Source organism: Protobothrops mucrosquamatus, unplaced genomic scaffold (assembly GCF_001527695.2).
Source record: "Protobothrops mucrosquamatus isolate PMUCROS unplaced genomic scaffold, P.Mucros_1.0 scaffold1319, whole genome shotgun sequence".
NCBI lineage: Eukaryota > Metazoa > Chordata > Lepidosauria > Squamata > Viperidae > Protobothrops > Protobothrops mucrosquamatus.
Window position 1 is genome coordinate 60,903 of NW_015387520.1, and position 13,366 is coordinate 74,268.

General features: G+C 34.6%; 1 protein-coding gene across 1 annotated transcript in view; it reads right to left on the bottom strand.

Moving 5' to 3' along the window:
- Positions 1-633: 633 nt before the first annotated feature.
- The window catches only part of LOC107292301 (collagen alpha-1(XI) chain), a 137,748-nt gene continuing 125,015 nt past the window's right edge, over positions 634-13,366 (bottom strand). The window contains exons 26-31 of the mRNA XM_015821381.1: positions 11,445-11,489; positions 8,722-8,775; positions 8,578-8,622; positions 6,490-6,543; positions 4,173-4,280; positions 634-894 (exon numbers count right to left, since the gene is read on the bottom strand). Coding sequence (XP_015676867.1) covers positions 820-894; positions 4,173-4,280; positions 6,490-6,543; positions 8,578-8,622; positions 8,722-8,775; positions 11,445-11,489 — 381 coding nt within the window. The 3' untranslated portion in view covers positions 634-819. The remainder of the gene's footprint in view (positions 895-4,172; positions 4,281-6,489; positions 6,544-8,577; positions 8,623-8,721; positions 8,776-11,444; positions 11,490-13,366) is intronic.

Sequence of the window (13,366 nt, forward strand, 5' to 3'; positions counted from 1 at the left end):
TTCCAAATCCTTAGAGAAGCCAAGGAAGGAGAAAAACTGGTAGAAAAGCAGAACTTGGAGCAATTTTAACTCAGTACTTTGACATCCTCCAACCTGGAAAACAGTAGTGGAAGCTATGCAATCTTGTTCTGGATTCCTTGATATTATGGAGAATGTTACTGAGATACAGTATAGTACTGTAAGTCACTTTTATTGTGTCAACATTTTATTACTATCATTCAAGTCAAGTGTAGTTTATAAAAATGTTAACTACATTCCAGGAACTTTCTGCTATTATCTTTTGAAAATAAGTATTGCTGCGTGTGCTAATTTTACTCTCTGAATAAGGGTTAGGAGAATTAGCTATTTGACTTGAGTGTTTCCAAGAAGAGTTCTCAACGGATGATAAAAAGCTTCTAGATTCCTTCTAAATTTTATTAAATGAAACAATTCTGGAAAAGTTAATTAATTATTCTGATTTAAACCTTTCAGACTGGGGTTTCAAGATGACTTCTAAATTAATGAGTCATAATCAAGGCACTGTGCTCCCTGGGTTTTTTTTTTTTTTACCTTTCTTTTTCTTTTTCTATGGTATATGGAGAACCAAAGGGATGACTGTGGAAAACTACTCCTATAGCCTCTATCAATAAAGTATAGTTCAAGTTAAACAGACAGAATTACAGGACTTGCTTCCATTAGAAGAACAGTATGTAATGTTTAGATTGCAGTAAAGGTGTTTTATAATTCCAACTGGATCAATTCTAAATAACAAACTCATACACATCCATTTACCTAAACAAATGTGCACGCACTATTAAATCTTAAATTACATATACATCCCTAATGCTGTAGCAAATTTACCTTAGGGCCTTGTCTTCCTGGATATCCTGGCAAACCGGGAACACCAAGTTTACCCTATAATTAAAAAAAAAAACATTAATTTTTCATTTACTTTTTCCAAATATCTCCATATTGTAACTAGCATTTATATGTAATCATCATATTTATTGATTTTTAGCTATTTGGATCTGTCTGTCTATCCATAGATTGATCTATTTGTCTGTCTGTCTGTCCATCTATCCTATCGGTACTAAATTTATGAAGATCAGAAAAGACATTTATGAAAGATGGAATACATGAGACCTGCTCAGAGTAAGCCGTGGAAGAAGAAAGGGTGGTTTTGGAGTATTTCAACATAAACAGCATGCAGGAAAACACCAGAATAAAGTTCTTTAAGAAGATTTATTAATAAATATTCCTCTAAATAAGCAAAGTTTACTATGCAAATTAGATAAGCTGATAGTACCCAAGAGAAAACCAACAGTTAACTGGGACTGACCAAACTTTATCAAAAGTCATAGAACTGGATGAAAATTATAAGATTTGGAGACATCATACAAAATGAGACATTGTACTACATGGACTTCTCCTTTGATTCTTCTGGGGTTCAAACCAAGCATAATCAGATAGATTTCAAGCTGGTTGTGTGTTGTGTGAATGTGTGTGTGATGTTTTGGGGCCCTTCTCATCTTCTACTAACCCCAGAAGGATGGAATTAAGTACTGCTGAGGTTTTTAAGCATGCCTCTGCTCTACAAAGCACTTGGTCTTCTCTGAACAAACAAAATATCTGGCAGCACTATATTTTCTCCAAATGCTACCTGTTTCTGAATTGATTATGTTGTCTGAATTGATTATGTTGTCGCTCATGGAACCAAATGCGAACAATCAATGCAAAAGTAGTGCAAACCCTCTTGGGCTAGGGTCATGTTGGTTGTATTGTTACACTGCTCTTGTTCTCATAAAACACTTAACTAAGCCAGTCACTAACAAATCAAATCTCCTTATCAATGATTCTAGCAATACATAATGAGAATACAGCATCCCTAGCTTAATATCCATTAAATTGTTGTGCTGAGAAAATATTGGTAAAATTTCATTACTTTACTGACATCTTTAATACCAACTGTGCAAACAGGTGTTGTTTGGCCATTACTGCAAGCCAGAGTCCGGAAGATGTGCTGTGCGCTGCCAAGCCTTGGCAAGAATTTGATAATGGAGAAGTTTGCTTTTTCAGCTGCACTTTCTCTTCAGTACTTTTGGAGAATTCCAATGATATATCTAACTGGTTGGAGTTAGTTTAACTCTTTGCATGATGGAATATTAGTTTGAGCTAATTTAACTCCCCAGTGGCTGACAGGGAGCAACTGAAACCTTTTGTGTGTTCTCACAACATACTTCCCTAATCCAGTTAAATGTATTGAATGAATAGGATCATTGTGCCGAAAGGAAAATATACTAAAATATAGAACAGTAGAAGACACAAACGGCAATGAGAAACTAGTACAGAATCTGGAAGAATTTGAGGGCTTAGCTAAATATTTCAACTTCCTGAACCCCCTCCCTCCCTTTTTTAAAAAAAACCTTGAAATATTCACTTTTCAAACTTTCAGAGCAGCAATAGCTATGATGATAAAGAGGATGATGTTCCCGAGATCTTTAATATACACATTATTAATATATACAATAATCAGGGTCCTCAGCAATATACATAGTTATCATTCTTGAGATCTGATCAAGTAAGAAATTGTAAAAGCATTCCATTCAAGAGGAAAGGAAATTTGTGTCTTTAATAAATTTTATGCCTATGTAAACAATCTTAAATCTTAACTTAGTTTATGTTTGTTGCTTTTCTTAGCACATTTCAGAAGATCAGGAGCTGGAGCTAAGTGTTTAAATCTATATTTTATAATGTGTAGCATTAGATTTTGCGATTCATTAGACAATTATTTAAAAGGCCAAGATTTATTCTCTTATCAACCTGAAGTATGGGATGCAGAGTACAGATTCCAGATGAATGTTAAAAAGGAACCTTAACAATATTTTAACAGCAAAACCAACTACCAGCACTGGAGGGGGGGGGGGAGAACTGGGTGTATTGAAGGAGATACTTGACAGCCATCTATCTATCTCTTAGACAATCAGTATTATTGCACTGAGAAAGGGTTTGGCTTCAATGGGTTTTTTTTCTTCTCTAAGATTCTATGATCCATGCATAGGCTGTGGAGCAAGTAAAGACACAGATTGCTCTATAACCAACCTGTAACAACTTCACATAAAGATATACTCATGTTAACCTTTGCAAAATTGCACTAACTTCAATTTTTCTTCTGCCCACACTTCTTTCAATCAAATTCTATATCTATCATAATACTTCCATATCAAAATAGGAATTAATTTAGATTTTGGGAGAAAGTAAGTTTCATATATTCCTGTTTTTTATGGAATTGGAATTTAATGGAAACTTAGTGATAACTTTCCAATTATGCTGCCATTTATCCATAATTATAATAGTGGTGTTCTTTATTCATGACCTTTTTAACAGCTGGCAAGATGTCTTGAAACATTATAAGGATCATTAATTCTAAATAGCTCCCAACAGTTAAGTGAAGCTGAAAGGAATATTTTCTGGAATGAATGATCTGACTTTGAAAGTATTTTTTATGACAGCTTATAAAGCTTCTAGTATCAAATTATAACCTTCCTTTCTCTTTTTTATATGGAAAGGGGATCACCTGGGGAGAGTCATTCACAAGATCCTTATAAACAAACATGTCTTTGATCAGGCCACCGATGCAATCATGCAGAAATGTAGTTGAATGAAAGGCTATCTACACACCAAACAGAGAGAAAGGACACCTGGAAGTAATTTGGGGAAGGTGAAAGAATTTACCTAAATGTACAGACAGACACTAGGTACAGAAGCACTATTCAGGAATAGTTAATTCAGGGACTATTTCAGAAACTGAAACAAAATATTGAGGAGACCCTACAAACTAACCTTGGTCCACTGCTCTACCATTTGTAATAAATTGTGGCTCTTCTTTTTCCTTGATAAGAAACTCTGGTTTAAGTGGGAGATTTGGTTTTCCGGCTAACACCTCTCACTGGCATAACAGTAATCATGTAAAAACGTGAGTTGTTTTTTTCCACAGGAAAAAAATGGACATGTGAAATACATTCTCATTATTTCAAATGTCTTTGTTACAAATCTGAGGTCCCACCATCCTCTACATGTTTCAAACATAACATAAATGTTTCCATATGTCTTTTGTGCTTCAATTATTTTTGTCATATTCTTGCTACTATCGTGCTGGTCAATTCTGATAATAGAAATATCAAACCGTTACAAACCTTTTCTCCAGCTTGGCCAGGGCCACCTGAGTCTCCTGTAGGACCTGCACGGCCTTTAGGACCTTCAGGGCCATCTTCTCCTCGAGGACCAAGAGCACCAACTTCACCCTTAAAAATATTGTGTACATAAAACAATAAAAACTAACCACCTGTCTCCACAAAAGACCCAAAAGAAAAAAAAACACTAACTGAAGTCCAGCTACTGACTCTCTCAAATTAAGTTCTTCCTAAAGCTTTCTAAAGACAATAATTAAGGAGCCATTCCCAGAAAGCAAAAAGGTTGGTGTTCCTTTGCTTTTTTTCCTTTATAACTTGATTAATCAGCATCCTCATTAGTTGTTCTGGCTAGAATCAGAAAGGTTGACACTATTAATTGGAGCCAACTGTGATATAGGGAGAAATCCTCAGTTTTTTCTTCTGTAAAACTTTCTTGTTACAGGTCCCTCAAGATCTATCATCTTAATCTTGACAGTGGTTTCAAGTTATTTTGAATAAATTAACATTATTGAAACTCGATCCATCTTAAAAATTGCCTTGATGATCCATTTTATATAAAAAAAATCAATAAATACAGGTAACACAGAAAATGTTCTTGCTCAATAGTATCAAACTAAATGCAACTTTGGTAAAATGTCAGCTTCTGTACTATGTTGACAAGCAAGTTAACAATGCTGAATAAAAGAAAATCAATTGCTTTACTTCATTATAAGGGGTTTTGAGGTTTTGAAATTTTCATAAGACGACACTACTGTTGTAAGAAGCAACAAGTAATTTGAGACCTGTCACAAGAGTACCAAAGCTGACACATTCATACCAATAATGAGAATCATAAATCATAAATGTCTGGAGCATACTAAAAGCAATGCTACTGCAGGAGTAGCATAAAGGAATGTGTGTACAATGATTCCACTACTGTGTGTTGTTAATTTGTAATTTTAAATTACTTTAAGGTTACCTTCCAGCCAAGGTGAGACAATGGGGAACAATTAAATAGTAAATACCAGTATTAATTAAAAAAAATCAATGATTAATAAAGCATACATAAAGTCTTAATAAAAAGTTATCCCATCCTCAAGATTATAAAAATCAGAAGCCATGCAGCCCCATAAAATACACCTCTTAAAAAAAGGTGTCAAAAAGCAAGTGTATCTTTTGACATTTCTGAAAGTTCAGCAGTAGAGATTACTAAAAGCTCTCATCAATCTACTGGGCAGAGATGGTGGGGAGAGGAATGGAGGATAGAATAGTATTAGTACAAAGTACATAGTCTTGGTAACAAAGATCACATGCCTTCAATAGCAATAACCCTTAGATTTATATATCACTTCATAGTGCTTTACAGCCCTCACTAAGCAGTTTACAAAAAGTCAGCGTATTGCCCTCAATTGCCCTCATTTTACTGACCTCAGAAACATGGAAGCCTGAGGCGACCTTGAGCCAGTCAGAATCAAACTGTTGGCAGTTGACAGAATTAGCCTGAAATACTGCATTCTAACTACTGCACCACTTCAACTTCAGGTTCCTTCTCCTAAACACTGTCATCTACAAGTTCTTGATGGTGAAGGTCTTCTCTGGGCATTGAACTAGCCCAACAATTTAGGTAGTCCTCAACTTACAACTGTTTGTTTAACATCAGTTTGAAGTTATGATGGCTGTGGAACCACATGATTCATTAACAACCAGGTGATCTACTTAACATCAGCAGTAAAAATGGTCATAAAATCAGATCTGGTCACACAATGACTCGCTTAATAACTACATGGCTTAATGACCAAAATTCCTGTTCCAATCATGGTCATAAATTAAGGAACACCTGTACTGGGATTTATGAAAGTAATCAAAACCTGGTTATTTCATTAGGCCTTTGAGGAGAGGTGATTTTTTTTTTAAAATCCTCCTGTGTAGTATATGACTGAATAAATTTATATAGTTCTTTAGCATAGGAATATTTTGCTATATTGTGTTAAATTCATGGATATTAAAGTTTGTTAGTTGTCATGTTCCTTTATTCCTATTTACATATGTCAGGATAGTCAATTCCTTAGTCAGTTAATGACCAGAGCAACATAGAAACTAATTATTAAAACTCTTAATATATAGTCATCTTTCCTTTCCTTTGGGGGAACATAAAAGTCTTCAGAAGAATCAATCATATCCATTGCACAGTGGTTTTCATTAAATGAAGATCTCTGTGTGTTCAACTGAGACTAAAAAACCTGCTGAATGGATGGAGTGATAATGAAAGTTCCCTTTACCAATCTGAGAATTTAAGTACAATGCCTCAATAGATCTAAAGCGGTTTTAAAGTAATACTTACTCTATCGCCCTTAAGGCCCATATCACCTTTAAATCCAGGGAAGCCATCTTCACCCTATGTTTTTTGTAGTGAGAAAGGGAAACATAAAAGAGTTCCTTAAGAAATCAGAATGGAAGTTGTTCAAGAATTTGGATAAATTAATATAATGCATATGACAACCATAGCTATTTTCAAATCAAGTCTTTTTATAGTCGTAGACTGGCATAACATAGTTATTTTGCTGTAAGTCGCAATAATTTACATTACTAAAGCTAGATCATACACTAAATTACTGCAATATGGCAATTTCTGTATCTGGAAAAAAATGCCACAGCTGAGTTGAATTACTTTTCAGCTTTATAAAAAAGAAGAAAGAATAATGAGAAAGGTGCTTAAGGCAATAGGAGAATTCATTTCTTAATTTGTCAATGAGTTCTTCATTATAATATTACTTTTCCTTATTAAATTTCCTCCTTATATTTCCAGTTTTAAAAGTGTTGGGATTTTGTCCCATCAGATATTTCATGTTCAAAAGTCGATTGGAATATAACCCAAAGATACTACTACTGATTAAAGGCTAATTAGCATAGCCATATTTTACTTGTTGCAATGATGTAGTAACCACAGAAAATCTGCACCTGGAAAGGTCAAAACAGCTTTCCAAATTATCCAGCCAATGAAGTCCAGCATTTGATCGGATTCATAATGGGTTTGTTCTGTTGAGGGTCTTTGTTTCTCTTTTTTATGTTATCTTTCTGATGCTGATGGTGGATGAACCAGAAATCATTGGGACCAAACACTAGAATGCTTCTGTTATATATCAGTGGTATTATGAGCCTTGGCAAATAATTTCTAGGATTCCCTAATAGGCTGCTTTCTATGAGTTCATATTTGACTATTAACAGACATAATTAGTATCTCCCAAATTAGAACATGAATCTCTCTTTTTTCTTACTTCTCTGAATTTTGCCAAGCAGTTCTCAGATCAAACACACAGATTAAGTGGTAAATTTAAAGAAGTGGCAGGTTAAATTTTATGAATTTTCCTGAGTACAAAAAAATACAGGTCAAGTTTTGTAAAGTAAAAAACAACAGTACTCCAGATATATTTATTACACAGTTATTGCTCTCCAGCTGTGTAGACCAATTGATCTTTGAAAAAAAATGCAAATATTGTAGAATATGAAAAAATATGTCCATTCCTGTTTCTGACATTTTTGTAATGTTCATAAAGTCCCTGTAATCTTTAATGCAATTATAGATGCTATAATAATATCTCAAGAATCAGGAATCCTGGAAAATGTCATTCCCAGCAGCAAGATCCCAGATGCTACAATTATTGGCCATTAATTAAAGAAATGGAACTTTCCTTATGCATCACATCAAACTAGTCAGGAACTTAGCTTTGTCCCTACAAATTATCCCAATTATCCTAAAGAATAAAAAGACCATTGATCTACACACAAAAGCCTAAATTCATAATCGTGGAGATTGCTCTATTTACTATTATTTGATTTTTCTTAGCACATTTTCTGTGGGAGATGACCAGGCTGAGCCCAAGGGAGGAAATAAATGCACCATCAGTCTTGAGTCTTTTTGCACCCACAAGAGATCTAAGTCCAGCCCACCTTGAATTCCACTGACTCTTATCTACTGCCAATTTGCTTTGACTGTTAGTAGTTCAGATTCTTGTAGAGAGCTTAAGCTTACAATAAACAAGGAGTGTCAAACACGTCACGTGATGTGTCATGACATATCACAATTTTTTTCCCATTGCCGGAGCTGGGGTGAGCACAGTTTCGGCATGACGCATCTGGCCCACGGGCCGGCAGTTTGACACTGCAATAAACCTTTATATTAATTTGAACTGCCTGGATTTCCTGATTTCTTGCGCTTGATATTTCCTGTCCTATTTTGGAAGAAATACAAGAAAAATTCTGCTGAAATCATCGGGCCATCTGAAGACATTACAGGAGGATACTCTGCCACTATGGCCATTTCTTGGCCACCATATAATAATCTTGCACCTGTAATAGACATGATTTTCAAATTTCCCCATTTATTTGGGGTGCCTTTTGCAATAGAACGTAAACACAATTAACAGATTACCTTTTCACCTTTGCCACCTTTTAGACCTCGGATTCCATCAGCACCCTACAGGAAAGTACAAGTGACAATGGCCAAGGGACCAGGTTAGCAAAACTTAGTGCCAAGTTGATTGTTTATCAAACATAAACATCATGTTAGTCCTACCTTTACACCACGGGGACCAGGATAGCCAACTGGACCGTGAGGACCTGCAGGCCCCTAGAAGACATTGAATTTTAGTTAGATTACACTATGTGAAGTTTAAACAATATACATGTACTACTACAACATGATGCTACACATTTGCTTTTTCAAAAGTATCAGTAGTTGCTGTTTTGAACACGCTTTCTTAACATAATCTAAAAGGTTCAATAAGCAATGTCCAGAAATACGTTAATTTATGGCAATTGTGATCGATTTATGATCATTCATCTAATGACTGTTTGAAGTTACAACGGCACTGAAAAAAAATGGCATAACTTGTTCTCACACTTATGAGCACCGTGGCATCCCCATGGTGATGTGATCAAAATTCGGGTCCTTGACAACTGGCCTGTGTTTATGACAGCAGCACTGTCATGTGATCACCATTTGTAACTTTCATAGCCTTTTCCAACAAGCAAAGTTAATGAAGAAGCTAGATTCACTTATTGCAGTGATTTGCTTAACAATGGTGCCCCCGCCAAAAAAAATTGTAAATGGAGCTCAACTCCCTTAACAACTGTCTTGCTTAGCAACAGAAATTTTGGGGTTCTGTTGTGGTCATAAATTGAGAACTGCCTATATATTGCATCAGTCAAGAAGCCTAAATTGTCAATAAGTAAATAACAGCCGTCAACTGAGAAATTATTTAGTAAAACCTGTATTACGAAAGGCTTTTCCAGTGTATTGCGAAAGAACTATGGAATTTTAAACCAAGGCTACAGTGAACTGTGCCATGCAAATCCGTCTAAATTGAACGATAAATTATATAGCTATTCAGGACAATTTTGTACCTTAATATACCCAATTTTTAAAAATCACATCAAATAAATCTTTATTTATACTAATTTATGAGCATTAGGAAATACCATGATAGTATTAGGCATGCTATTCTTAGTTCCTATATTTCTTAACAGAAGGACACATATGGGCTGACTCTCCTTTTTTATTTATGCTAGGATATATTTCTGGATTAGGACTATCATTCACAGTGTTGGAAGCATTAATTCCTCAGGAGGAAAATTAAAAGTAACTCATTGGCTGCAAAGTTTTTCTTCTTTTAACTTACACAGGATTGGATGGAGGTCAGAAATGAAGTCAATGGAGGAAGAAATAATTATTCTATCACCCATACACAAATACTTAAATGTGGTAGTTCTAACTTGGACTGAGAATCCACATACTTTTTCTTATATACATAAGAGGGTCAATTGACCATTATATAAACAGCATATTACATGAGCAAAGAAACAAAAAAAAGATAAATGTAATTGCTTAATATTTTACTACATTACTCTAGCAGAGGTTGAAAACATTGATTTACTAAGAGTTTGTGTGTGTGTGTGTGTGTGTGTGTGTGTGTGTGTGTGTGTGTGTGTGTTACAAAAGAAAACTTAGAATTTTGGATGGTCAGTATTGGGTGGAAAAACAACACTGGATAAAATGGAAGAATTATGGAATTAAAGGAACTATCTGTATTCTGCTGAATCATTACAGTAATGATACTGTGCTGCATTATCTCTAATTAGATGATGAATATTCCTTGCCATGGTTTTAATGTACTAATGTGTAAAAACATTACCTTTCAAACCTGTTGATGCATGCTTTTGTGAATACAGTGGTACCTTGCTACTTATACTTAACTGCTTTGAAACTCATCGAATTTGATACTCTCAACATATTTTGATGCGAAAATTTTGTCCCGGTACTCATTGTCTGTTTGGTTCTCAATGCACAAGCTAGAACTTGTCAATGTCAGCCACCTTGTGACTCACTACATTATTCCTTATGGGAAAAATCTGTTTGATACTCAACGTTTTTGGCACCCATTGCACTTCTTGGAACCAATTAACGATGAAGACTGAGGTACCACTGTAGTTCAATACATGTTCAGGCTTCTATCTACCATATCCAACTCAGCTAGGAGTGTTAACTTATTTTAAAACCAATCTGTGAATGTGACGCGTACTTTGACAATACAGTATAACCTGGACAACATAAAGTTTCCGAGTAGTAATTTAAAGCTCATTTCATTTGAAGTAATGAAAGTTTATTTCATTTAAAGTAAATTTAAAATGGAAAAATAAGTAGGACACTTGGTGAGAACAGAATGAAAAATCATTCTGACTTTATTTATTTATTATTTAATTTATTTGCTGCCCATTTTGTATCAAAACGACTTTGGGCAGATCAAGAATTATAGAGTTATTGTCTTATTTATTGGCAAAAGCATTGGGAAAACTAGGTTATTCTAGAGAGCAGTATAAATAGTATGAAATTACCATCATCATCATATATGGGCAATAACTAAAACCCTACAGAAAATATTCTCTTTTCCCATCACTTTTATGCTGAATGTTCTCCTTTTATCCTTAAACAGAGACGATCCTGTTGATGAATTTATTTATCACTTTTGTTTTTTTGTTACTCACAGACAGTAAGACAGTACAGCTTTTTTGTACAGCTAAGACAGTACAAAAAGAATTGCATGGGAGAAATTAAAGAAAGAAATATTCTTCAGTAGAAGAAAAAGATTTTTGAAAAATTAGTGATGCTATTCTAATGGTCTAAGAGTTCAATCACAGTTTATTTATCATAATTTCATATCTGTCACTCTTTTTCTAATTACACACTCACTCATTTATACACACACACTTTTTACAGCAATAAATAAAGTATAAACATACCGTGTCACCTTTCTCTCCAGACTGTCCTTCTTTGCCTGGATGGCCCTATTAACAAAATATATATAGGGGAGGAGAAATACTTAGTATGCAAATACCATACAAATGAATTCATTCCTATTCTCAAATATCATTTTATTTCTTTGGTATTTTTGTTATTTTAAAAAGACATTACCAACTTGAAATATCCACCCTCTTCTCTTAGAGAAACTTGGCATCTATAATCTGATTAGGGATAGACAAATTCTACTAAACTTCTACTAATGATTATTTTCAGGATCTTCTGAAAAGGATTCACAGTCAAAGTGGTACAAAACTGACATATGTTTACAGTGAATGGTGTGAAGCAATGATGTCATTGAAGTCTTTGGACAATCTGATAGATAATGGTTATTGTTTTTATCACCTGTTGCTTCTGCTGAGTACATCCCTAGACTTTGGCCTCAAAATCCCACTTTAATGACATCACTGAATAAATATCAGAAGAATCCATTTGATTCATTAGGTCAAAGCCCAACACATTGGAAGTATTTTGCTTCCCCAGAATGGCTAACCAGAGCTCTCCTGCCTTCTTGGCATTCCTTTTCATAGACATTCTGAATAGAAAATTCCATTTTATTGTCTGAGCAAATTACTTTTAATAGCCTCCAACTGAATCCATATACCAGGGTTTCAATGGGAGACACAACCATATAATTGAAGTCCTATTCCCTCTTCAACCGGGATTGCATGTGCATAACATAAGGAGCAGGGCTTCAATCATATATCTTGATTTTTACCCTGCTTCACAACCCCTTTTAAACTTATCTAAACCGGGGACCATTTCTACAGCTTGGAATAATGAAATTCTATATGTAAGTTATTTAAAATGAATAATTTAAACTGTCCTGAATCTAGGAAGGGTATTATGGAATTTGGGGAGAAGGCAAAATTAGCTTTTCAAATAGGAACTCTATGGTACCATACATAGGAGAATGTAAGGTTATTTAGAAACAAGTTGTTTAGTTGTCTTTCCTGCCAAATGGGTAGTCTGGAACCAGATAGCATGGCAAAAATTATTTCCTACTCCCACTCTTCTTTCAATATGGGAAATACAGAATGAAATACACTCTGTTACAAACATTTTTCATGCCTTTATTTGTTTGATTGTTATATATGGGATGGGGAGGCTGCTGCAGAGCTTCCCCTGAAAATAAATTATCAGAGGTCACTAGGAAAAAAGAAAGTTGAATGGTGGTGGAGGGAAGCAGATTTTGGTGAATATCACATTTCCCATAATATATAATTTTAGGCCACAAACAAAATTAGAGTCACAAAATATTTCAAAATAATAACTGACATAATCCAGCTATATATGGATATTAGCATACCATGAGGCCGTTCTTGCTACATTAATAACACTAGCATCTAGAGGTTGCCTTCGAATGTACAAATTAGTATCGACAATATATCAAGCCAACAAAGATGTTCTTTGATTTTAGATCCAAATATTTCTAAAGATAATGGAAAAGCAAGTAAAGCACCGAAAGTATTTCTCCATTTGATGTGTTTTCTCTGGAAGATAGGAATTGATTATTTTTATCTGTCACCAAACATTACACTAAAGTACGCCATTAAAGTTATGGCACAACAAGATGAAAGAAAACAGTAATAGAAATATTTTACTGCCAGTGCAAATCAATAGCCTGAAGATTTTCCCACTGGGTTAAATCCACAGGCAAGTTAAGAGTATAATAAATCTTCAGCTTTGTTGTCCATCTCCAAAATGTAAGAATAAATATTAGACTCACTGTGTGATTTAGGTTGTAATCTTACATAGTTACTTAGAATCAAGATTAAATTAGATTTACTTCTGAGTAGAAATGTACTACAGGTAGTCCTGGACTTACAACAGTTTGTTTGGTGACTGTTCAAAGTTACAACGG